Raw genomic sequence first — 26,816 nt, 5'->3', positions numbered from 1 at the left:
AAGACCTATGGCCAGGAACGAAGAGAAAAATCAGCACAAAGATTCGAGATGTTCAGTGAGCTCCAGGCAGAGTAAAAGAGAAGAAACCACATTGTTTTCAAAACACTGAAAGTCACTGTCAGAGTCAGTCTTAAAGCAGCTGTGTAATAAAGCTACATAGCGGGGATAATAAAAATGATACTGAGCGCCCAGCAGAAGTGCAGGAAGCCAGAATACAGTGGAGCTGCCCACGCAGGCTGCTGAGAGAACTTATCGACAGGAGAGCCTTCAGAATGGAAGAGAAAAGCACATACTTAGCCAACCTAGAGAATCCATCAGCAAACACGTTTCACAAGAAATGGTAAGAATGTCTTGGGATAAAAATAAATAATCGCAAAGTGAAGCCCAAATTTTTAAGAAGAAATGAAGAATACTAAAATGGATAAACACAAGAAAACATTTTAGAATCTATCAGTATGTAGACATGTCAGTATTTTTCTGTTTGTTTAAAAAGTATTAACTGTTTAAAGCAAAAATATTAACAGCTGATGTGCTTATAGCATATGTAGGAATCGCAGATGAGAACAGGAAGGGCCCTGGAAATGTACCATTGCAAGATTCCTTCGTTTTCATATGAAGATAGAATGCAATAAATCATGCAAAAAATTGATAGAGGGTAAAATGAGATACCAAAAATATTCTATTCATGAGAAAAGGAGGCAGGAAGGGAGGAACAAAGGACAGAAAGGACAAGAACCCACAGCAGTTGCACCCATAAAGGCGTGAAAAGCAAATGAACTGTAGATGACATGATTGCTGAGGTTGGAATGTCTGTGTCCCCTCAAAACTTGTATGTCGAAATAGAATCCCTAACACAGTAGAATAAGGCCTTTAGAAGGTGCTTAGATCATGAAAAAGGCACCCTCACAAATGAGACTTCTACCCTCATACAAGAGGCCAAAAGGGACATATTCATCCATTCTGCAAGTGCCTTGATCTGGGACTTCCTAGACTCCAGAGCTGTGAGCAGCTGTTACCTAGTCTAAGGCATTTCACGGCAGCAAGAGCAGAACTGAGCCTCGTCCTGGTACGCCTTCCCATGTGCAGGAGAGGCGGACATTCGCCACAGTCCATGTGAAGGACAGCATCCAGCGGCTGGTGTCTGGTGCAGCACAGGGAGGGCCAAGCTCCCAGCCAGGCTTCTTTAAGGCGATGTTGGCTGGAGTTCACAAAGATGAGTTAGCGGTGACGAGAAGGGCAGGGAAGCGGAACTGAAGCCCCTGCAACCTCAGAGGGCTAGGAGAGGGAGGACGACAGAGGGATGCATGCACTGCTTCTTTTCCCAAGATCAGTGGGAAATTGTTACAGGGCTTCGGGCAGGGACGTGTCATAGTTAACTACTCATTTTGAAGAGATGACTCGGAGTACAACATTTGGCTCTTCCATGCCTGTTCCATTTCCATAGCCCCTACATTTAATGCAAATAGAGAAGTTCTTCTGGAAAGAGGAGTGCAAAGAAGTAGTCAAATTGTATGTCATTTTCTCTTTTAATTTCAGGAATGTCATTTTCCTGGAGACATATAACACAAGCTTTTTCTTCTCAGGCTAACCTAGCGTACTAGATAAGCCCAGTGTCAGTTCTTTGGAGTTGGTTCCTTCTGTCACACATTTCGACTTAACTGTAGCCTTATGTGCAAGTACTAGATTGTGCTCATATTATGGTGTGTGAATTGCTGAAAAGGATAATCACTAATCAGCTTAAGTGCTAAAATTAGTGCCGTTTTGTGTTTTCTGATATTTGGGGTATGAGTCTGTATATCTTCAGCTGAGATTTAAATACAACTCACCTGTTCAAAAAGCACTTAGTACCTAATTGGTATAATACTTTTATGTCAGTAAGTAACTTATTTTTTGGTATATACGTTTGTTCCTCAGTTTCCACAGGGGACAGGTTTCCAGAGTCCCCATGGATACCTAAGTCCACGGACACTCAGGTCCCTGCTAGAAAATGGCACAGCATTTGCATAGAACCTATGCACATCCTCTGGCGTACCTTCAATCATCTCTAAATGACTTATAATGCCTAATGTAATGTAAATGCTGTGTAAATGGTTGTACTGTATCGTTCAGGGAATTACTACAAGAAAATGTCTGTTCCCGTTGAGTACTGGTGCAGTTTTTTCAAATATTTGTGAACCAAGGTTGGTTAAATGTAAAGATGCAAAACTCAGGGATATGGAAGGCTGAGTCTTTAACGTTTTTATTATGTAACTGAATTTTAATGTGGTTCCTTTTTCCTCATTACTATAACTTTGAATTTCAAAAATGCTTTATCTTGTTTCTGAATAGGTTTTAGTTGGAATGGATAATGCTGTGTTTCTGTGGATCCTTTTTGCAAGTATTTGATTCTTAAATACTGAGAGGCATTCTTTTGCATTACGGATCTCTTTAAGGATAGCATTCTTTGACAATATGAAGATTTTGTTAAATACTCGCTCAACATGTATCTTGAAATTTCAGATTTTGTAGCTCAGGGATGTTGTAATTTGTAGGCATCTGTATCTTTCCTCTTCGCCCCCTTCACAAATTCTTCCCCATTCATGCTTCAGCCCAGTTGGCTGCAGGTGCAGTGCTGCCTCCTCCACGTGATGCAAGACGGGAAGGAAGGACTAGCCATGCACGTTGTTTTCTGAGATACTACCTTGAGCCATTATAATAGAATTTCTGAATTAAGATAATTTAGAGAGAATGTTGACTTACTTTCATTCCAGTTAATATTTGGGTTTCAAGGAATCACGAAGGAAGGAAATTAAATCACTGCATTCAGCTTGAATATATTCAGCAAAAGTCCACTCACTGTATGTTTGGAATGTACATGCCTTTATTGACCAATTATTTTCTGTTTTCATGCCCTGCCTCTGTTTTTTAAAGATAAGGATGCTGAGAGAGGGTGGTAGCCATAATTACCCTAGTGAAGTAACAGAAAAGTGGAATCATGAATGTTTTTTTTTTTTTTAATCTTGAGTCATTGCTTATTTTCATAGACTTGGCTCTGTTGTGAGTGGTGGCAGTTTTTCCATCTGGCTTTGTTACCAAATTTCAGCCTGAAGAATCCCAGTTCAGAACTCCCTTTTGACTGCTGCGGCTGTGTCTCTAGTGTCTGCCTGTTGTCGTCATAGGGTGTGGGTGGGTGCTGGGCCGTACACACAAAGAACAGGCATGCATCAATCCAGGCACCTGGGGAAGATCTTCTACTCTTTGTACTTCTTGGGAATATTTGGGAAAGACAGATAAGTGACATAGGGAAAAATACCTTGCATCCAAGGAGCTTAGCCAGGTTGCTTTCTGGAATTGTCCAGCAGCTGAGGTAGGTGATTTAATACAGGCAGCAGGCAGGGACCACAGCCATGGAAGATGAGGAGGAGAAGAAAACAAATGGAGGTGTCCTTGGGGAACAGCAACAGAGGATGTTTGCTGGAGTGGAAACTCCTCATGAGGCTGCTGAGCAGACTGCAGAGAGCTCAGCGTCAGATTCTCTCAGGCTTCAGATGCACAGTGGCCTCTGCTTTCGCCTGATCATGTAGGTGGATAGGACTAGAGCCCCAGTTTCAGATGTAAATGCTGCAGGCCCTCCTTTGTCACTAGGATCAGAAATTTGGAACTACCTTAACAGATTTAGCAAATAAAACTTGCCCTCCCGCGTCCCTCAGAAAGAGCACCGTGAGTGAGACTCTGCCGTGCACCATTTACCTTATGTGTTGAAAAGTCACTCGGCCAGTCACCTGCTGCCGCCTCTTCTGTTGCTCTGTGGATATGCTGACATCTTTAAAACATTTCTTTTAGCCTTTAACGATACAGTGATTAATTTTAATGATTTCCATCTTTGATGTTGTTTTTGATCTTCTTTTCATTTTGTTTCCTGCTTTTCGCATTCTCCTCCCCACCCCTCCCTCTTCTCTATCCCATTTTTCACTGTCGGGTCATGTGTGTCTGTGTGTTGTGCGTGTGGGTTTCTGTTGTCTGGTGTTCTCTCCTCTCTTCTTGTCCTTGCCCTTCTGCTGCTGTAGCCTCACAGGCTGTGGACCCTGGCCGAGCAGGTAGGGGACTTTCCTGTCTGTCACACCCGTGCCTCCTTGCCTAGCCCTGCTGCCTTGCGCGCATCCAGCCGTGGGACAGAATAGCAGTTGAGTGCAGATTGGCTGGGGGTCTGTGGGCCCTGGGATCATGGGTGCTGCCGGCCCGGTGGTGTCGCGTTGAGGCCTCAGGCGGAGCCGACGCTGTCTTCCCGTGGTGCGGTCAGTGGTTCCTTTGCCGGTTTGGGTCGTCTCTGTTTTATTTCATTCTCCACCTGTTTTCCATTTGCTTGTTTATTCTTAATTGACCCTCCGTGGCTGTGTCTTTTGCATTACTCACTGTGGCTGGTTCTCTGCTCAGCGCTGGTCTGCGGCGCGGCTTTGCTGCACAGCTGACTCGCATGTTTTGTTCTTTTTCTTGATCTCGGTGGTGAGATACCACAGCCCAGGGTTACTGAGTACTATGGTATGCTTTAATGACATTGTCTTTGTTTTTTTTCCTTATATATAAACAGTGTAAGACAATTTTATGCATTTAGTACAAAAATTGAAATTCTCTCCTGAAGAATTTTAGTGTAATTCTTCAAATGAAGTCCGAAGGGATTCCTTATTTTTTGGTAAATTTATTGTAGATTCAGTCTTCTTTCCAACCAAGGTATTATATTGCCTTCCCAAAAAGTGGGCATACAATTTTGGTTTGTAGTGAGACCTAATGAAACTGCTCTTATCTGGACAGAGGTAACTGGTCAGAAGTCAACATGGTGTAATTTTTCAAGCAGTTTATGGTGCCAAGATAAGATTTCTGGATCCCTGTGTAAAATCAACTGCCCAATGGCTCAGACCGCAAAGTCCTGCATAGCTTACCAGGATAAAATACCCCTTCTCTGACCTATGTCTCGGCCAAAAATGTCCTCCTGAGGCCGGAGGATCAAGATGCTGCCCTCACCTCTTCCTCCCTGACCTGTCCATCCACGTCACACATCTGCTTCACTGCCCTGGGCCCTCAGAATACACCTTTTGTTTTTAAAGGTGGATGCATGTAGTAAAAGTTTCTCCATAAAGATGCTTCATCCCATTCCCACCTGCTTTTGCGGCAGCCGCCATCCTGGCAGTTTCCTTTTAATTGGCACAGTGTGTGGCTTATCTCTTCTCTCTTCTATTTCTGTATATCGGTGGTCAAGCTGTGTGAATCCAGTATTATCCTATTATCCTAATCAGGTATTCCTTCTGGAATTTAGGTTATCAAACTGAAAGCTAATAGGTGGTGCCTTGGAGAGGTTGTTGGTCTAAATGCATTTAGTTTTATTTTTCACTTTAAGATTTTACCTAAGAAATGTTTCCCAGCTAGAAGAAGCGTACACCCTGATCTTCCACATAAACTTGAACTAAACACCCTGTGTTGTTGCTTGCAGGGGACCTCAGGACCTGACCCAACCACTGTCTACGTGGACATGAGGGCCCTGAGGCATGACAGGTACTGTATGTTGCTGGGGTTTTTTTTTGTTTTCCTTTTTATTTTCTGTTCTGTGGCCTTGCAAGTATCCGTGTAGGAGAAGTGGTGCGTGTGATGTTTACCTGCTCAGAGCATGGCTGTTGTGAGTGACGTGGTGGAGTTAGGCATTGGCCTGAACTTTACAATTAGAAAACTGGCTGGGCATAGGGGCTCACTCCTGTAATCCCAACACTTTGGGAGGCCAAGGCAGGCGGATCACCTGAGATAAGGAGTTTGAGACCAGCCTGGGCAACATGGCAAAACCCTGTCTGCACTAAAAATTAGCCAGGTATGGTGGCAGGCACTTGTAATCCCAGCTACTTGGGAGGCTGAGTCAGGAGAATCGCACCTCTGCACTCCAGCCTGGGCAATAGAACAAGACTCTGTCTCAAAAAAAAAAAAAAAAAAAAAAAAAAAAAAAAAAAAAAAAAAAAAAAAGAAAAACCTGCTGCGGGACAGCAGTGGCAGGAAGAATGTGGCCAGGGCCGCTTTATCTGACTGTCTCATCAGGGGCAGGTGCTCAGTTCTTTTCCTTGGCCATTTTAGTCAGGCACTATTTTGCACCTCATAAAATGTCAGCATCCTGCCCGCATTTCTTTACATGAATGGAAATGTTTTGTGAAGGTGCTTAAAATAGGGGTTAGGGGTCACCTTTTCTATACGGCCTCCTAAGCAGCCCCGGAGAAGAAAAGTGGAGTTCTTGGTGAGTGTGTGAGAACGTCTCCAGGAGGCAGGGATGATAGAGTTCAGCAGGATGAAAAGCCCTTTAGAGGAGTCTCACCTGCTCACCTTCCTCTAGAGAGGAAGGAAAGAATGCTGTCATTTTTACTGCAGACTTCCCCATTGAAACAGGTTGTTTTCCACTTGGTGACCAGACATGACCGTTCACTGTGGCTTAGATGAAGTGCGTGGGACGTGGTGTCTGCCCTTATCACCACCAGCAGCTGCTCTGTGACGTGTTGCTGTGTGTGTCTGTGCCCCCAGGGAGGTCTGGTGTGCCTGGAGGCATTTTCAGTCATCACAGTGTGAGCAGTGGCTCAGCTGGCATCTGGTGAGGGGAGGCAGAGATGCTGCCCAGCAGCCTGCGTGGAACAGCCCGTGGCTGAGCGCTCACAGGTCCAGGAGCCGTGGCTGCCCTGACGGTTCACACTTGTGGATGTGTGCCTGGCCCTGTGGCTCTTGTATCAGAACCTCCGGTCGACGACCCACTGGCTGCAGAGTTAAGAAATTACAGATAAGTGGCGGCCACCTAGAAGCCCTAGAGAGGCCCTACAGGCTGAGGACCAGAGACGTCACCTGCCCCAGGGTCACCAGCTGCCAGGGACAAAGTTCAGACTGGAACACTTAGAGAAATCAGAAATGTCATTTGAGATTAGATAACTTGTTTCTGGGCATATAATTTTCTAAATAATCACTTTTGGGCTTTAAAACAAATCTGCTTGACTCCCCATAAGAATTCTTTGGAAAACATCTTATAATTGTATAACTTCCTGAAGAAGTGAGCAGTAGCTCATCAAAGAACACATTCATGCAGTTCTGTGTATGGCCTGGCCCTTAAAGAGCAAACTTTGCCCTGACTAGGCTGCTGGCTCCTTTGGAGAGCAACTGAGATGGAAGTGAGAGTACATAGGGAACAGGAGCGCGCCGTCCACGTCAGGTTCCCACACGCTACAGTGTGGCTCCCGTCAGCACTCACGGCGCTGGCTCTTGCCTTTGAGCAGCACCAAGAGGAGCTCCTCGGATGCCGGATGTCTTCACAAAACTCAGACCCTCCCTGCGTCCTCAGCATTTTACTTACAAAGAGCAAAAACAAAGTCTGGCGCTGCATGGCAGAGGGACTTCCTTTCACCAGGCCCTGCCCGGGCACCCCTGAACTGCTCCCTGCTGGCCTCCAGAGGCAGCCTGTGCTGCTCTTCCTCCTGTGCACTTGGGTGGGAGACGCTACCCTTCCCTCCCTGCTCCTGGGGCTGCTCTCACTCTCCCTCATTCCTTTCCGTTTTTTTTTTCTCACGATGTTCTCTTCTTTGACCTTTCTGACCAGGTCTGTGCCCCTCCGTCTGGCTGGGCCCCTTCTCCCTTAACCCCAGTGCAGAGAACTCAGCAGTGTCCCAGCCTCGTCTTCCAGTGCCTCCAGCACCCACTCACAGCCTGCAGCCCACGGCCCCCAGCCTACTCCAGGGATTCTGGCCTCAGGGGCCTTCTTCCAGTCTTCCAAGCTCAGCTCCAACGCCCTCTCCTTCCTTCAACCACCCTTAAATATTTCCTGGGTAAAAATGTCATCCAGCTTTAATCTCCAGCGTTACTTCTGACCTTTACCAGCATGTAACACGCCTTGTGCTGAAGCCACTGGCAGAAGGGCGCTCTGGGTCACACAGGTCAGAGGTCAGCATCTTTGGGATGAGGTGTTATTCTCTGTCACCTCAGCTTCCCTCTTGCCTTAGTCAGTTTCAGTCTCCATAAGGAACACCAGAGGCTGGGTGACTATTATAAAAAAAAGTGTATTTGACTCAGGGTTCTGCAGGCTCTACTGGAAGTGTACCTGCATCTGCCTCTGGTCAGACCTCAGGGTTCGTCACTCACGGTGGAGGGAAAGAAGCTGCATGTGCAGAGATCACACGTGGGAGGAGGGGATGGGGGGGACAGACTCTTTAGCCACTGGCTCACCTGGGAGCTGGTAGGGCGAGAACCCGCTCACCCCCAGGGAGTTCCTACACCTATTTGAGGGATCCGCCCACATGACTCCCACTCTTCCCGATAGGCCCCACCTCCAACCCTGGGAATTGCATTTCAGCAGGAGCTTTGAGGGTGCTCAGAACAGGTGCAGTAAAACCAGTCTTCCCAGGCACCTGTGAGGACGATGTCAAGGAACTCTGTGAAGTATCGGACTGGGGCAGACGCTGTCACTGGGCTCTGGCAGCTGAGTGATGACAGAGGACTTGCCTCTTCTGTTCCACAGGCCCAGGGCAGCTGGCTACAGAGGGTGAGAAGAGACAGTCCAAGGCCAGCAGCTGAGGGACATGAAGTGAGAGCCACCAAAAGCACTGACCCTGTTTATTTCTTGTTATTCTTCCTCTAAAAATGGGATAGTGGTTTTCTCACTTGATCTGCATTAGGTTTTATCACGGGATTAATTACTGTTCTGTCACTTTAACGGCACATTCACTTGGGAGCTCCACGGTACCTGCCCAATTATCATCTAATTACTCTGGAGAAGGTTAACTTATTGGTATGCACATGCAATTTCCTTGAGAGAGGTGGAGAGTGAAGGCTTACAGAGGAAGACCACCATGGTGGACGTCAGTGGCCAGACAGGTCTGTTAGCCACTGCTACTTGGTTTTCTGCCTCTGTTTCTGATGCCTTTTTATTCATGGCGCCATGGTGGGTGGGACCCTCCTGCATCTGCACAGGTCACCCTGGAGAGTGTTTCTGCATCACAGAGCAAGGAGACACATTCTCCTTGCTTCTGGTACAGATCAGAGTCCCATATGTGCAGGAAGGAAATGATGAAACAGTTGAGACTATCTGAAAGAGACTGTTCATTTTTAAAATATTCTTTACAATGTTACTCATTTAAAATGAATTCAATAGTCTCTCGTAACTTCCAATTTGGTCTTTCCATGAATACTTGAGTTTTTCAGACTTTAGATAGGAAAAAATATAGATATTTGTCCACAGTTAAAGATGGGGTTTTAAGGCTGGGCACAGGGGCTCACACCTGTAATCCCAGTGCTTTGGGAGGCTGAGGCAGGAGAATCACTGGAGCACAAGAGTTTTGAGACTAGCCTGGGCAACACAGCAAGACTCCATCTCTACAAATTTTTTAATTAGCTAGGTGTGGTGGCATGTGCCGGTATTCCTGGCTACTCAGGAGGCTGAGGTGGGAGGACTGCTTGAGCCTAGGAGTTAAAGGCTACAGTGAACTGTGATCACACCACTGCACTCCAGCCTGGGCGGCAGAGCAAGACCTTGTTTCAGAAAGAAATAGTTTTAGCAATTTGTTAGATCTTATGAACATTACACTGGTGTAAGGTCCGAGAATGAAAACTTTCTTAGCTTCCTCAGGGCTTGTAACTTGAGGTCATAGTTAAAGAGTATTACCAGAAAAGCATAGACATTAAATTAATTCCAACCGAGTGGTTAGCCCAGGTATCAAGATCCTGAGGGCAGGGGCACAGAATAAAAGTGCATCAGTAGACTTGAGACTTAGCAGCAGAGTGGAAGGAGTGAAGATAGAGATCAAGACAAACAGCTAAACAGCAGCCTTCCACCCAGTCAGGTCCTTGTGTGTGTGTCTCAGTGCATGTGTGAGTGTGGTATGTGTACCTGCATGTGTGTGTGTTGCAAGTGTGTGAGTGTAGTGTCTGCACATAAGTGAATGTGAGTTTGTGTGTGTATGTGAGCTTGCCTGTGTCATGTCGCATGGGTGGGTGTGATCTGGGTACAAGTATGATGTAAGTGCACACGTGCATGAAAGTACGAGTTTGTGCAAGAGTATTGTGTATATATGATGCTGTTTTGTGTTGCAAGTGTGCCTGTGTGTGCAATATTGCATGTTTCAACTGCACTTGCATGTGCATGAGTGTATTGTGTATATTGTGTGCTTCAAATATAGACACGTGCATGTGTGTCGAGTGTGTTGCAAGTGTGTTGCAATTATGACTGTTTCGACTGTTGTACATGTTTATGGCTTTGCACATCTTGTGTGTGCATCCAAATATGTAGCATGTATTTGTACACACATGAGTACATGCAAGTATGAGCATGCATGTGTATGTTGCATGGGTGAGTGGGTGTGTGGTACAAATGTATGAGGGTCTGCAAGAATGCAAGTGCACACTCGTGCATGTGTGTGCAAGTGTGAGTTTGTGCATGTGAGTGTAGTGTACTGAATTTTATGTGTGTAAGTATGTTGCATGTGTACATGTGTGCATGCAGATGCATTTGTGCTGTGTTGGCTATGTGAATATTGTGTGTGTTGCATGTATGTGCATGTGTACATTTAAATTGAGTCTTAGTATTGCCTTATGTTTTGTATGTGGAGTTGTGTTACAAGTATGCACACATGTGCCTGCATGTGGAAGTATGTTGTATGTGAGTACATTCGTGTGCATACATGTGTGCATGAGAAGGATTCACTGGGAGGGTGCCAGAGTTCTCCAGCTGGTCTTTAGTGCACTCATCATGGCCTGTGGTTTCAGCAGACTGGGAGCTTGGCTGTAAGTGGAGCCCATGCCCCTTTACTGAATTAGTCATGTGCTGCCTAGTGACGTTTCTGTCAATGACGGACCGCAGTGGTCCCCAAGACACTGTTCTCTAAACGACAGTGGTTCCCCAAGACTGCAGTGAAACCAAAAATTCCTCTGACGATGGAGGAGTTTTTTCAGAGGAATTTTTGACGTCGTAGCCGTCGTGTTTGTTACTTATCATTGATCTTTATCTTGGAGTACATTCCAGTTACAATGGAAAGTTAACTGTAAGACAGCCTCAGCAGGTCCTTCAGGAGGAATCTGGAAGAAGGCATTGTTCCCATGGGAGATCACAACTCCATGCATGTCATTGCCTTAAAGACCTTGAGTGGGACAAGATGTGGAGGTGGAAGGCAGCAATTTCAGTGATACTGACCCTGTGGAGGCCCAGATTAATGTGTGTGTCTATTAGTTTTTAACAAAAAAAGTTTAAAAAGTAAAAAGCTTTTAATTAGAAGCTTATAAGGATATAAGGAAAAATTGTACAGTTCTACAATATGTTTTAATCTGTGTTTTTATAAATGAGTCAAAAAGCTTTTAGCAATTTACAGCGTAAAGTTACGGTAAATGGAGATTAATTTATTTAGCAGAGGAATTTTCATGTAGATTTAGTGTCGCTTACGGGCACAGTGCTTATAAAGTTGACAGCCGTGTCCAGTGAGGTCTTTGCCCTTTGTGTGACCTCACCACCTGCTCACCTAGAGCAGCTTCCAGCCCTGCAAGCTCTATTTATGGGTAAGTTTCCTATACAGGTGCACTGTTTTTTTTTTTAATCTCTTTACAGCATTTTTTACTGTCCCTTTTCTATGTCTAGATACAGAAATGCTGTTGTGTTTTCTGTGTATGTAGTCACGTGCTGTCCAGGCATGCAGCCCGGGAGCACTTGGCCATACCACACAGCATAGGAGCACAGGAGGCTCCCCCGTCCAGGTGTGTGTAGGGCACTCATGGTGTGTGCACGATGACGCAGGAGGCTCCCCCGTCCAGGTGTGTGTAGGGCACTTGTGCTGTTTGCACGATGACACAGTCAGGAGGCTCCCCCGTCCAGGTGTGTGTAGGGCACTCATGGTGTGTGCACGATGACACAGGACGCTCCCCCATCCAGGTGTGTGTAGGGCACTCATGGTGTTTGCACCATGACGCAGTCGATTGACAACTCATCTCTCAGGATGTCTCCATGTCATCAAGGGACATGACCGTACTTTTCGCTCTGGCTTCTCAGTGTGTCACATGCTCCTCAGGTGACTGCCCCAGCAGGTGTACCCAGGAGCCTCACCCTCACTCCCCCATCCCTTGGGTACCCTAGCTGAGCCTCAGAGTTGTTTGGCTGCAATGAATCTAACAGGCGCTTGGATTAGGCTCAGGCCCCACTGTCTGGCCTCAGATCTATCACTTTCTGGCCATGAGATCCTGCACAGGTTGCCTTCTTGTGTTTTACTTTCTCTGCCTGTGAAATGGCGGTAGCGATGCCACTCCTGACGTTGTTAGGAGGATTCTTCGTGTGCATCAGGTGCTTGGGACAGTGCTGGCTGTAGGTCTCGGTACAATTAGCTGATGTAGTTATATCTTTACGTGGATATACGATTTTGTGTATGTACTCATGCAAATGCCTTTTTTCTTATGATTAGTTAATATTTTTCTACTTTATTTCTTCTGCTCTGGTTGTCTTCAAGCATGAACAGCCTTCTAATCCATCGTCTTGCCCAGCTTCAGACATGATCATTGAGTAAGGGACAGTATGGCTTTCATGATTCCTTAAACAGAACTTGCAATCCACTAGAAAACAGATGACTACCCAGTGGAAAAAACTGAATGAAAAGGAAATAATTGACATTTACACCATGTCACTTGTGCTATTTGGACGGGAGAGTCTCCTGCGAGGCTCTGCCATCCTCCCATAGCCTGGTTTGCACGGCTTCCGCCTCTCTGGCTCCCCACTCTTCAAAAATTCCCTAGCCGGATGTGTGTGGAAGGAGAGCAGCCATGGAGCACCATGGCCGGCTGCAAGCAAGCCAGGATGGTTGCCAGAGGCGGGCTCTGGGTCCTGCCCCTCCGAGGCGTGTTTTCAGGAGAAGGAAGAGGCAGCCTTGTTGCCATAATATTTTTGTCTGTGCTTTTTTTAGAATTACCATCCATATCCCAGAGAGACTGTGTCTGTGTTTAAACTCATTGATATTTTGAGTCTTCACATCCCATTTTCTAATTTTCTAATTTTTTATTTCCCTTTGCCGCATCAGTGCAACTTTAAGACTTTCAGGGCCTCAGTTTATCTCCTAAATGAAACAATGAGCATTTCCCACTCACCATGATCCCGTGCTGCTGCCTTTTCTCCTGACCCCTCCACCTTCCCCAGACCCCAGCACTCTACTGTCTGCTCACGGCCCTTGGGCTGACCAACATCCCCTCCCTCCAGTATCAACAGTGTTGCCTCTGCATGTAAACATGACATGGTAAGTGCTGTCTAAAAACAAAAGCTACTGGGCCTGGGGCATGGGCTTGGTCACCCAGAGGCAGGAGGCTGTGCCCTCCATGAGGCCAGCAGCCTTGCATCTGAGAAGCCAGGAAGAGAGCACATGCCCTCTCCTCTGCAGCATGGGCTGTGCAGAGTGATGCCTCCAGAGAGGGCATGTGAAGGGGATGGGGAAAACCTGCAGATGTGACCCAGCTAAGTGCAAGGTCACCATCAACGGTAATGAGCAGAGGAAGGGTGCTGATCTCCGAGGCCTTTCTCCAAAACACCTGTGACCCACATCTGTCCATGAACAAGGTCAGACAAATCCCAACCGAAGGGCAGCCTACAAAACAGCTCCCCAGTCTCCTCAAAACTGTCAAGGTCAGCAAATCAAGGACATTTCTCAGAGACGGTCACAGCCCGTAGGAGCCCAAGAAGACGTGACAGGCAAATGCCATGTGGGATTCTGGGTAGGGTCCTGGGATGGGAAAGGGGCATTGCGGGGGGAAAGTGAGGGAGCCTGAGTAAAGGATGGATTTAAGTCATCTTGGTGTTGGCTCACTAATTGTAACTGATGTCAGATGTGCGCACATTCTGAAACTGGGTTGTATTGTAGGGCAACGTGGGAGCTCCACCATCTGCTCAATTTTTCTTAAATCTGAAACTGTCCTAAAAAGTGTATTTTTAAATTTTTTATTTTTTAAATTAGCACATAATTGTACAGCTCATAGGGTAAATAGTGACGTTTCAATACATACAGCGCATGGTGAGCAGACGAGGGTATTAGATCAGGAACAGACATCATTTCTTTGGAAATGTTTGGTGTCTTCCTCCTAGCTATTTGAATAGTAGATTACTGTTAGTTATAGTCACCCTGCAGAACACTGGAACTTATTCCCCCCATCCCGCTGTGACTTTGTTCCCTTTAACAAATCTCTCCCCATCCCTCTCTTCCCAGCCTCCAGTATCTCTTGTTCTATTTTGTACCTCTATGAAATCAACTTTATTTAGCTACCACATGAGTGAGAACATGCAGTGTTTAACTTTCTATTCCTGGCTTATTTCATTTAATGTGATGTCCTGCATTTTCGTCCATCTTGTTGCAGATGACAGGATTTCATTATGTTACGGCTGTAACGTAATGAAATCCAGTGTAACATACCACACTTTCCACATCCATTCATCTGCTGTTGGATTCCATATCTTTTTTGTTTGTTTGTTTGTTTGTTTTTGAGACAGAGTTTCACTCATGTCACCCAGGCTGGAGTGCAATGGCGCGATCTCGGCTCACCGCAACCTCTGCCTCCTGGGTTTAGGCAATTCTCCTGCCTCAGCCTCCTGAGTAGCTGGGATTATAGGCACGCGCCACCATGCCCAGCTAATTTTTTGTACTTTTAGTAGAGACGGGGTTTCACCATGTTGACCAGGATGGTCTCGATCTCTTGACCTCGTGATCCACCCGCCTCGGCCTCCCAAAGTACTGGGATTACAGGCTTGAGCCACCGCGCCTGGCCCAGATTCCATATCTTAACTGTTGTGAATCATGCTGCAGTAGACAGGAGTGCAGATGTCTCTCCAGTAGACAGATGATTTTCTTTCCTTTGGATAAACCCCCAGTGGGATTGTTGGATCATATGGTAGTTCTATTCATAGGGGGTGTGTGTGTGTGTGTGTGTGTGTGTGTGTGTGTGTAAGGAACCTTCATATTGCTCTCCATAGTGGCTGTACTAGTTTATATTCCTAGCAACAAGTCTAAGAGTCTCTCCTCCCTCTCTGTATCCTCACCAGCATTTGATATTTTTTGTCATTTTGATAATAGTCATCTTAACTGGAGTGAGGTGGTGTCTCGTTGTGGTTTTGAACTTCACGCCTCTAGTAACGATAAGTATAAGCAGCTGAGCAGCCCATGCTGCGCTCTGCCTGTGGAGTAGCCATTCTTTTATTCGTTTTCTTTCCTAATAAACCTGCTTTCACTAAAAAAAAGACTTCCACTTCTCTGATGATTTGTGATGTGAGCACTTTTCATGTATTTTCTGGCCATTTATGTCGTTTGAGAAGTATGTTCGGATCATTTACCCATTTTTAAATCAGATTGTTTGGTTTTTTGTTTGGGTGGGTTTTTGCTTTTGAGGTTGAGATGTTTGAGTTCCTTATATATCCTAAATATTAATTTCCTGTCTTATGAGTAGTTTGTAAATGTGTTCTTTCATTCTGTAGGTTGCCTTTTCACTTTGATTGTTCCCTTTTGCTGTGCAGAAGCTTTTAAGTTATATATAATCCCATTTGCTTGTTTTTGCTTCTGTGGCCTGTGCTTTTGAGGTCTTATTCAGAAAGTATTTTTTTTTAAAGCCGAGGAGTTCTCAAAAACAAAAAGGGTTTGTGTTTTTTTTTTTAATTCAGTGCAAAGGAATTTGTCATGAAAATCTTATGTATGGACATAAAGCGATAAACAGTTTATCCCACTCTTTGCCACAGTAATACTGATGCTTCCCCCCCACACTTTTTTTTGAGACAGGTGTCACTCTGTCACCCAGGCTGGAGTGCAGTGGCATGATCACAGCCCACGGTGATCTCTGACTCACAAGCTCAAGTGATCCTGCCACCTCAGCCTCCCGAGTAGTTGGGACTACAGGTGCATGCCACCACACCTTGCTAACTTTTGCATTTTTTGTAGAGACGGCGTCTCACCACGCTGTCTAGGCTGGTCTCAAACTCCTGGGCTCAAGTGATCCTCCTGCCTCAGCCTCCCAAAGTGCTAAGGTTACATGCATGAGCCACTGCACCCCGCACATCAATGCATGTGATTGGGATATTAGGTAGCAGGGGTCTGTGCTCAGACTTAGCATTCAGAGATTAAGCACTTTGGAAACTTGGAAACCATCTGGCCTTGGAAGAAGATGGAAGAGGGCAATTTGTGCTGCAAGGTAGGCTCAGTCCACACCTCCAAATGGTGCCTTTTATGGGAAGAAAAGAACAGAGAGCTCTCTTCCTCCTGAGGGAGAGAAAAGGGGAGAGGATGCGCAGAAGAGTCTGGATTGGAGGGGTCAGGTTAAGTTTATAATTCTATACATGAAAAAGTGTACAAAGTATGCTTTGGTACTTCATCTGTGCCATGCTGTTGGTTAGATGAAAGCCTTCTGTTTTCTCTTGTTGCTCATTTTCAGGGTGATTGGTATCTGTTTCTGGGCTTCCATGACCAAGTTGCTTGCCCTTAGCCTTTTGTGGTGGCCACTGTGGCTGTCTCATGCAGTCATCTATGGCTTTGTTAGGGCTTGAGTCCCAGGAGGACCTCTTGTAGAGACAATAGTGCATTTGTTTTTGGTTTTATTTGTTTTGTTAGTGGTTTTGAATGTGTGAACATGATGCCTGTTATTTTTAAGCATTGTTATTCCTTGTGATTTTAATGCTCTTATGGGCTTCACTGGTTGCAAAGGAAATAGCAAGACCTTAAAATCCCAACTTTGGCAGTAACACTTGCCTCAGTTTTCTCCTGCAGCTTAGCTGCCAGGAGGCTGCAGACTAGACTCAGTCACAGCATCTCTGTCAATTAGCCTAAAGTTTTTAAACATTTAATTTCTCCTCTTTTTGGGGGGATTTTTAAAAGGTTGTTGTTCAAATGGCCTTATTGTATTGGGTATTTTACATGTTTCAAATTAATTTTGGAAGAAGGTATACTTTAAAATCTTAAGTTCTGGTTCCTTTTTCGTCAGCACATTCATAAATGCCATCCTCAAACGGTGAGCATGGCTGCACTGCAGCTGAGCTTTCCATGTGGCACTGGGTTACTCTGTGTCCCATTTGCTCCCCTCGAAATGCCACAGAGTTGGCACTGAGGTCAGCACCAGCTCTGTCTGCATCTGGTCTCATGCCGATTTTTGAGATTGAAGGTGCAGAGGGTACATGAACCCTCAGGTCATGAGTGGCCATCGGACCAGTGCTGAGCAGTGGCGTGGGTGGACAGGACGGTGCTCTGCATCAGGTGCCCACCCCGAGGCGTTGGTCATGGCTCCAGCTGCACTTGTCTGAAGCGATTGTCTTTCTGGTGGGGGCGGTGCTGCCAAAGGCCAGCGCTTGTCTGTTGGGGTAGAGAATGCTGTTTTGTTTCTCGGTTGTTATTATGTCTCCGGAGCTGGTGTGCTGATGGATGCTCTGCCAGCCAGTGGGAGGATTCCAGGTACTGCCAGGGCATGGGGGGGTGGTCCTGGGCAGAGAGCAGGTGTGCTCATCCCCCTTTGCCTGGCCCAGATGAGGCTTCTTGCCCCTTGGTGAGAATCTCAGTTGGAAGAAGAAAGAGTCCCACCTGTAGCTTTGTGGGGAAGGGTTAGAGAGGTTCGACCATGGCTCTTGTTAGACAACTGATGAAAAACCGGGTTATCTAAGCAGCACCGTCCCACCCATTCCCAGGAGGTCAAGTGTGTGATGCCAGGAAGCACTAATGAAGAATGAAGACCTCACAGAAAGACCTTGTGACCACCATGCCTTCATTCCCCACTCAGGGTTACACCATACAATCAGGGCTCCAGCCTTCCGAGGCATCGCTTCTAGCGAAACAAGTTGCTAATTTGAGTCAATTTGAGAGCAGTTCAAGGACAGGGCAAGTTAGAGGCTAGTGGCAAGTACCCTCATGTCAACTCTCTGTCTCTGCTTTTCTAATAAAAGTCTAAACTTCAAGTCCACTTGACAGCGTAGGATGAAAAGACAGTTCATTCCCCACAAGTCCAGGATTTATACTAGAGTCAAGAAGTAATAAGGGGGAAGACAGGCCAGGCTGGAAGAGTTATTCAGACACACAGTTAAGTTGTAGCCCTGATGTGAAAGTAAGTGCACTGTTTAAAACTGACTTTTACCTGGGGAGGGTATCAGTGCGCACCTCCTGGAGCCGATTTGGTCAGCAGTAATGCACGCTGGAGGCAGCAAGAAAAGCGGCACAGAGTTCTGGGTCTGGAGCTGGCAGCTTTACTCAGCCCTGAGTTATCTGAAGCAGACTTTGCAGCATGACCTGAGTGGCAGGTGCTCTGCCACAGAAGGTAGCTCTGCTGGGCATGGGCCTTGGCACAATGGCTCCTGCAATAATGAGGGTCCTCTTAGGGCATCACTTGGTCCTGTTGGTGACCCAGTCACACTTCCCGCAGGAAAGGGCTAGCCTGGCTGCCTCTGTGTGTGTTTCTCCCTCCCTCATGGAGCACTCCTGCCCTGCTCTGGCTCCTGGAGTCCTCAGACCTCTGCACTTCCCTCCAGCAGCCCACCTCTCTCTTGTAAAACCATGCCAGGAGATGCCTTGGTTTTAAACTTACAACCTGGTTCTAACTGAGAAATGTTAATAACCACAGCTACTTATAACTCACAGACCATGAGCACTTCAGAGTCATAGCTCATTTAATTTGCCCAAACTGGTGATATTTGTATATGATCCCCAGTTTGAGAAAGTCAGCACCAACCTCAGTTGGACCCGGGTCTTAACTCAGCCCCCCCGTAACTGTGGAGGACACTCTTTGAGAACAACCAAGATCACCTTGTTTATTGCTATGAGTTCTTTGCACATGGAGGTAATCAGCCCTTGGATGTGTATGTTACAGATACATCTCCTAGTTCTATAGGAAAACGCCTCTTCTGCCCTTAGATAAGGGGCAGCTTTTTTCCTCTCTTTGCTATGTGGATGTTGTTCAGCTTGGTGTAGATGAAGGAGTTCTGTGTGGCATTTGCTAGCAGGATATTGAGCTGCTTCATCCTGGACTGGCCCTGAGTGATTTAGCACCCTGTACCTGTTTTCGTATGAAGCACACCTTTTTCATACTAACCAGAGAGGAAATTCTGGATGATAGATCTTCCGTGTTTTCCACACTTCAGACAAGGTTCTCAGCTGAGATTCCATCTTGCTTCCCTTCCTGAGGCTGTGGGTCAGTATGGGGGCAAGAGCAGGAGAGAGTGAAGGATGTGCGGCCAGAGGGCGAGGCGCTGGCCAGCACACACCTGCCCGGAGCCTCGCCTGTCTCGTTTTCCTCCATGCCCCTTTAGTGGCTGGGCACAGGCCAAGGCAGAAACTCACAGGGATGGAGAGAAGGAAGATCTGGGAATACTGCACAGCCTGTGCACAGCCTGTGCCCTGCCTGGCAGAGCCCCGGGGCATTTGCCTGTCACTTTTGTAACTCAAGAGCCTTGTTTCCTCAGTGACTCCCAGACCCTCTCTGAAGCCATCCCCATAGCGACAGCTCCCAGAGCTGCCAGTTCATCCGACTCCAGCCAGTGACAGGATCTCGGACATCCTAAAGTAGAGATGACTGTGGACTGGGCACAGAAACAGAAACAGTGTGTCCAAAATAGCCCTCAGCCTTGGCTGCGGCTCACTCCCTGGCTGGTCACCTGGCCTTTGTAGGGTGCTGAGGCAGGGCCGTCTGACCCCACCTCTTGTTCTTTCCCTCTCCTCGCATTTCAGGTGCCTGTTTCTCATTGCCGTGCTGGCCAGCTGGCCTGGCTTCTCTGCTAACGTCTTCATCTGGAGCAGATCGCCCATTTCTGTAATCCACAGTTCACCGACTTTTGACTCCACTGTCTGCTCATCAGGGCACGTGTGCGGGCCTCCTGGCACAGCAGGAAGGAGTCAGTGCCCTTGTCCAGCATGGGCACGTCCTGCCGATATCTCAAGTGTGCTCGTGCTGTGTGCTGCTGTGCGCTCAGGGTCCAGAGGAGAGCGTGTTTGTGTTGCACCACAAATTCTAGGTATTCTCAGGGCAAGTCTCAGCAGTAACCCACCCAAAGTTAGCATAACCCTGCCTGGCTCCTGAAAGTTCTTTGGTTTCTTGCAATTCTGTGTTAAAACAGCCAGTGAGGCTTTTGTGGAGGAGGTCAGCGTCATCCAGTCTATCGGTGTATTCCTGAAGAGCTTGAATCATGTGAACTCTTTGGCAGCCGTCATCAGCTGTTAGCAGCAAGGTTTCCCTTTAAGACAAACACCAAAGAGTTGATGCTTGTCATCCAATCTGAAATGGCTCCAGTAAGTCCTCCTCCCTGATCAGACTCCTGCCTACACGTGCAGGCGGCCTCCCCAGCGTCTCGTCTCCTCCTGCGGAAGGGAAAGTGCCACCGGCCTTCCCTGTTTCTGCTCCACCACAGATGATCCTCCCCGGCACAGGCTGTTCTGTCTGCAGTAACAGGAGAAGTCACACTAGGTTGGGTGGGAGGAATTGTCCTGTAGCCTCCGTCACTGAACAGCCACAGGAGACGGCGCCCTGGCCGCAGACAGCCCTGGGTCCAGCAGGAGCAGTGCAGCTGTCAAGGCCCGTCCGAAGACACTGACACACACGCTGCGCCTGCGCCAAGCCCTTCACGCTGCTCCTGGATTTACTGGCACTGCGTGTCGTCCATGCTGCTGGGTGCCTCCCCCTTGGTGGCAGGAACACCCCTGTGCCCGGAGGTGCACACACCCTCCCTCATGCTTCGCAGAGGGCTATGCTGAACTGTCCCTCAGAGCCCTGTGACACTCAGGCTTCTTTCTTGGTGCCTCCTGCCCCTTCCCTCCCCTTCATCCTCTTTCTTTGACTACACCTGTCAGTTACAGAGGAAGACCACTGTGCCCAGTGCCTAAGAGTGTGGTTCAAATCTCAGTGAGGGCTGGGCATGGTGGCTCACGCCTATAATCTCAACGCTTTTGGCGGCTGAGGCAGGAGGATCACCTGAGACCGGGATTGAGACCAGCCTGAGCAACGTAGTGAGACCTCATCTCTACAAAAACATAGAAATTGGCCGGGCGTGGTAGTACACACCTGTAGCCCCGGCCGCTCAGGAGGCTGAGGCGGGGGAATGGCTCAAGGCCAGCAGGTCAAGACTGCAATGAGCCACGATGACACCGCTGTATTCCAGCTTGGGTGACAGAGACAGACCCTGTCTCTGAAAAAAAAAAACCACATCAATGGTAGGAAGGGCATCTCAGGAGCCAACAGACTCCCTGCCCACAGTCTGTCCCCAGGTGGGAGGCAGGTCCTCCTGAGATCTGCCGTCTTCAAGCCTTTGAGCACTTTCTGCTTTGCTTTACTTTGTTTAAATGAAAATTGCCTCTTAGGTAAATGAAGACTGTCGTGGTCCACTAGGACCTGGTAAAAATGCAAAACCAGTAATGAAGTCCTCAAAAGACAGAAATAATGCACCTGGAGGGACTGTTGGCGAAGCGCTGGCTGTGATCACTGCAATGTTCTTGCAGCTCTTAAGATTAAATTGCTATGACGTGTTCTTTGAAGAGTTTCTTTTCTGAGTAGCTTTGCCGTCAGGGCCCGGCAGTTCTCTCTGTTCTGTGGCTGTGTTTCTCACACTGCCTTGGGAAGAGACTCGGCCCCTGCACACCTAGCCCTGCTTCTACCCGCAGTGCAGCCATCCATGCTTCAGGACCAGGTGGCATGGTCCTGGGCGACCCACAGCTCTTTCAAGGATGCCCTGTAATCCGTGTTCTTTTCCTTTTCTGAAAATAAGTGGACTCACGGTTACTTTAAGTTCAGAGTCATTTTTCCAGTTATTTGGCAGATTTGAGAGATGCGGCTTCATCAGCTTTCTTTGTGGCCATCACTTTAGGTACTGTTTCCGCTGCTACTGGGTTGCCCTTTCTGTGACTTGTGTCTTTGCCATTGGATGATGCTCAGAATCAACTTTCCCTGACAGCCTGCTGGGCTCATGACCTCGTGCTGAATTGGTGAAAGGGAAACTGGACAGAAAACACATCTAGGAATATTTTATCTTTCTATTTGCAGAGTCCGTTTAGTGGAAAGAGGATCCCCTCATAGCCTGCCCCTGATGGAATCAGGAAAGGTAAGAATTATAGGAAGAAGCATGCATTTCTGTGTCAGTTTGCTTCTGAGTGTATGGGCCTTTAAGTTTTAAGAAATGTATTTTACAGAATTTTTTTTTCAAAAGCTTTCTGGAAAGTAACCTATCAATCAGTATAGAAACTCAAACTAACAGTGTTTTAAACAAGTTAGACTTTTTTCCTCAGGTAAAAGTTGGGAAATAGGCATTTCCTGCTCCATGAAACCAGCACAGGTGCTGGTGCCTTTGGCCTTGTTCTTCTCATGGTATCCCGATTCCCAAGGGGACCTCAGGGGCTGAGGCAGCTGGTCCCGCTCCAGCCAGCAGGAGGAGAAACAGAAAAAGCAGAGAACAAAGCATGCAGACCATAGGGGAGGTTCCCAAGCTGTCCTACACTGAAATACCATTGATCAGAATTTGGTCACATGGCCACACCTAGCTAAAAAGAAGGTTGGGAACTATTGAGATATCAATTCTGAATATCTGCAGGCCTGCCTAAAAATCGGGGTATCTGTTACTGTGGGAGTGAAAAAGAATGGTTATCAAAAGATACCTAGTAGTTTCTGCCACAGTGGTTGTGTTTTTTTACTAGAACTAAAGGGCAATAAACATACTTAAACCTAAATGAAGACTCTTTTTTTTCCTTTTTGGCCCCAATTGTCAGATTCCTTCTCCATTGATATAATTCTAATAGCATCTCATCTTGCTTCTGGTCCTCTTATAAAATTGCCTGCAAGACTGCAAGTTGGAATTCTTTACAGAGTTGGTTCCAGCAGGAGGAATGTGCTCACCATCACCGTAGCAGTCTGGCAGACCTCGCCAGCAGCAGAACCCAGAGCCCTGAAGTCTCACTTCAGCCTGAAAGCACAGCATGACTATTCCAGGACAGTCTATGTTTTTACCATAAAATGATTTGCCTTTGTCTCAATTGTGAATGTTAGATGAACTGATTTGAGACAGGCTATATGCAGCATTTCCAGAATGAACTTTTGATTCCTTATCTAAGTGATATCAGTAGAATGTGAGATATTTCTTTTTTTTTTTTTTTTTTGAGACAGAGACAGATTTTTGCTCTTGTTACCCAGGCTGGAGTGCAATGGCACGATCTCGGCTCACCGCAACCTCCGCCTCCTGGGTTCAGGCGATTTTCCTGCCTCAATCTCCTGAGTAGCTGGGATTACGGGCACGCGCCACCATGCCCAGCTAATGTTTTGTATTTTTAGTAGAGACGGGGTTTCACCATGTTGACCAGGATGGTCTCGATCTCTTGACCTCGTGATCCACCCGCCTCAGCCTCCCAAAGTGCCGGGATTACAGAGCCACTGCGCACGGCGGAATGTGAGATATTTCTAAGCTAAACTTCCATTAAGAAGGAAATTCTGGCCAGACCCAGTGTCTCCTGCCTGTAATCCCAGCACTTTGTGGGGCTGAGGCTGGAGGTTGCTTAAGGCTGCAGTAAACTGTGACTGTGCCACTACACTCCAGCCTGGGTGACAGTGCCAGACCCTGTCTCAATGAAAAAGGAAATGTTTAATATTGACATCCATTACAGAGATGTTTACCTGCAGTTCCCCAGTATCTTGAGTTGACAATTCGGTGGAGATGAGCTGGATATCACACAGACATCCTAATTAAAGCCCGCCAGACTTCACTAGCAGTTGACACAGAACCTTTCCCTTCTGGCACCACCAAAGCAGTTGTCTGCTAAATAGTTTTGCCAGAATCATTTTGGGTTATCTTCAAGTCCACACTTACCCCTGAAAACGTCACTCTGTGACTCTGACTTCAGTGATGACAGCAAGCATCACTTTCCGTCCATGCCAGGTGCCAGGGTGTAAGATGTAATATTGAATCTATGTACATATTGTGAATAACTTCATGGAAACAACAGAAAATTCCCATTTTGCAAAATTCAGGCTGTGTTAAACGTTACATCATTTATCATGTTTTTGTTCAAAAGTTGTTTTTATGATTTTAAATAGATTTCTTTTAGCTTTATTGAGATATGATTGTCAATCAAAATGTTTAAGATCACCATAATGGCATACAATATTGTAACAATTACAGTGAGAATGTGATCGTGATGCCGTGATTGTGAGGCTGTGGTTGTATAATGGGTTATAGCTTTGTGACATATAATGTTGATTTAATTGCTTTCTAAACAGTCTTTAAAAAGGAAACGATGTGAAGACGAGATTGAGGTTGGCTTGTGTGTAGCCTCTTCCTGTATTCCTTCCATTGACGAGACTTTTCCTCTCCCAAATAGATACTTCCAGGGGTTCGGATTATAATTGCCAACCCAGAAACGAAAGGACCGCTGGGGGACTCGCACCTCGGAGAGGTGAGTTGAGCACCCGCCGAGATCCGGGTTATTTTCTGTTGCGTGTCCTCGGCGTGTCTTGACACCATCAGAACTGCTCACACACCCTCCATCTGCCACACGCCCATTTGAGCTGAGTGAGTTATGAGTGCCTTGGAAATAGAGTGAAGCAAGCTTCGTTGCTCAAATGAGTCCATGAAAGCTCACAATTACAAGATGGCATTTCCTTAGGGAAGTATAATATATTCTCCTCAAATAATTCAGAAAAAATTTAAACACATAATGCATGTGGACTGAGTTTCCTTCTTAGCTTTTGAATTTGCTTTCTGTGTTCCCGCTGTTATTACTTAGAAGTCCTTCACCAGGAAAATGGCAGAGACCTCCACAAAGAGTAATGCTAGGACATCAGCAATGCCAAGAGGTCACGTGTTGATTTCAGATCAGAAAGCAAACAAGGATACTTGACAGCTTTGCACCGTTGTGTTCAGGATGGGCCCACGCTGGCTGGCTCTTCACTCCCTGCCGCTGTGCCCCTCCCCACCCCCGTGCTGCTGGTGGGATTTAGCTGGAGAAAGATGCCTCGTGGAGCTGTGTGGTCTGGTCTCCATTCTTGACACCTCATCTCAGGCAGGCCCTGGTGCTGCTGGGCGTCCCCAGTCTGAGAGGCGACTTGTTTCATGTGTTCTCCTTCCTCCCCATTTTTCTTTCTAGCAGTGAGCTTGCTGCTTCTATGAGGAAGCAGAGGGCACTGGAGAAGAGTGTGTCTGGAGCCAGCCTCCTCCCATGGTGCCAGCACGCGTGCCCTCCCCCCAGTTACTCCATCCAAGGCCAGGCCTGCCATGCCATTAGACCAAGCCCCTTGTCCAGCCATGGACACCTTTGCTCCCCTTGTCACCTGTCCCGTCTCGTCAGGCATCCCCCTTCCTGCAGCCGCCACCTTCTCAGCCCCAGCTGCATCCCCAGCACGCTTGAGAACACGTTTCTGCATGCTGCATGGGTGAACACACAATTAATGAGCAAGTCCTGACCAGTTCTCACATCCCACCTTGCTTTTCTTCCTGGGTCTTTTTTTTTTTTTGGCCCCTGGCTTGACTCTCTCAGACACATGGAAGATCAGAACTACAAAGATAAAATTCTGTGCTGCTCTCACTTCAGAGTTTCCTTTAAATACATCCCTAGAAACAAAGCTGGAAAGCAGAGCCTGCTTCTCCAGCACCCAGAGGGCACCCACAGGTGCTGCCCGAGATGTGTGCTGGGCTAAGGTCAGAATTCTCTTCCCTCTGACGGTGGCCAGAACTGGTGAACTTTCCAAGATGACATTCTTACTGGGATGTGTGTTTTCCACTCTGAGGGGTGATCGACAAAGTTATAATAAGGAAGGGATGTGCTGTGATGCTTCGTTGTTTATGCATAATGTGAAACAGATCCCACGACCGAGTTAGTTCTGTTGTCCATCACCTCGCATTCTTGTGTATGTGTTGAGAACATGTAGGCTCTGTTGTTACCAAATTTCAAGTAAACAATAGGGTATTATTCACTGTAGTCACCATGCTACCTTTTCTCCCCAGAACCCATTCGCCCTCTGACGGTTTGCACCTTTGCCCCCATCTCCTCCTTGCCACCCTGAAGCCCCTGGCAACCACTGTTCACCCTCTACTTCTGTGAACGCAGCTTTTTAGTTTCCATGTGAGTGAGGTAGAGCAGTATTTGTCCTTCTCTGTTCCGGCTTTTCACTCAGCATCACTTCTTCCAGGCTCATCCATGCTCTTGCAAATGGCAGGATTCCCTTCTTTTTTAAGGCTGTAGAATATTCCATTGCCTTAATGAGAACTTCTTTGTGTTTGGGAACCGAGAAAGTTGTCGTTTCCCTGATCTGATGCTGCACTGTCCCTCTCAGTTTCATCTTTTCATTTGGGGAGCAGGCACTGAGTCCCGCCGCGCGCTGGGCACTGCCTGGGACGTGGGTGCCGTAGTAAACCGGTTTCTGACTTCATGGAACTTACCACTTTTCATTGTCAGTAAATAACGGAAACAGCCAAGCCCAGAATGTCTCCACTGCAAACACGCCAGAGTCCAAAAGGCCCTGCCTCTCCTGACCCTTGCTGTGTGGGCAGAGCAGCACGGGCATCTGTGGAACTTACTGGTTTTCCTTTTACCCAGCCCTGTCCATGGTTCTGTGTGACCACGTGGCTGTGGCTTTGAGTCACTATATCAGTCTTTGCTCACCCATTTCCCCAGATGTCAGACATCCAAGCATTTTTGTCTCTGTTTTTTGGTGTGATGCACATTTATCCCTTAGGTTTTGTTCTGTGATGTGTGTTTTTATTGCAATATGTCTAGAGGTATGCTAACCAGGTGACAGAGAAGAAATCTCAAAGCTTTTCAACTTTGTTCTTGCTCTTTAGAAACGATCATTTGGAAAAGTGTAAGGAATCTAGTATGACTTTGTTCATTTGCTGTGTA

The 26,816-nt window shown here is 46.9% G+C and overlaps 1 protein-coding gene across 7 annotated transcripts in view; it reads left to right on the top strand.

Annotated features, from left to right (window-relative positions):
• Window positions 1-26,816, top strand: part of DIP2C (disco interacting protein 2 homolog C) — a 183,871-nt gene that overhangs the window by 148,297 nt on the left and 8,758 nt on the right. For 4 of the 7 annotated variants that reach the window (XM_032266148.1, XM_032266146.1, XM_032266147.1 and 1 more), the window contains 4 exons: window positions 4,047-4,076; window positions 5,465-5,526; window positions 21,979-22,036; window positions 24,300-24,374. In XM_032266148.1, the coding sequence (XP_032122039.1) occupies window positions 4,047-4,076; window positions 5,465-5,526; window positions 21,979-22,036; window positions 24,300-24,374 (225 nt within the window). The remainder of the gene's footprint in view (window positions 1-4,046; window positions 4,077-5,464; window positions 5,527-21,978; window positions 22,037-24,299; window positions 24,375-26,816) is intronic. The other 3 variants (XM_032266150.1, XM_032266149.1, XM_032266152.1) reach the window with 1 other exon arrangement.

This window comes from Sapajus apella, unplaced genomic scaffold (genome assembly GCF_009761245.1).
Source record: "Sapajus apella isolate SASKATOON/1434 unplaced genomic scaffold, GSC_monkey_1.0 scaffold155, whole genome shotgun sequence".
NCBI classification, from domain to species: Eukaryota; Metazoa; Chordata; class Mammalia; order Primates; family Cebidae; genus Sapajus; species Sapajus apella.
This window is presented reverse-complemented; position numbering and strand designations above follow the sequence as displayed.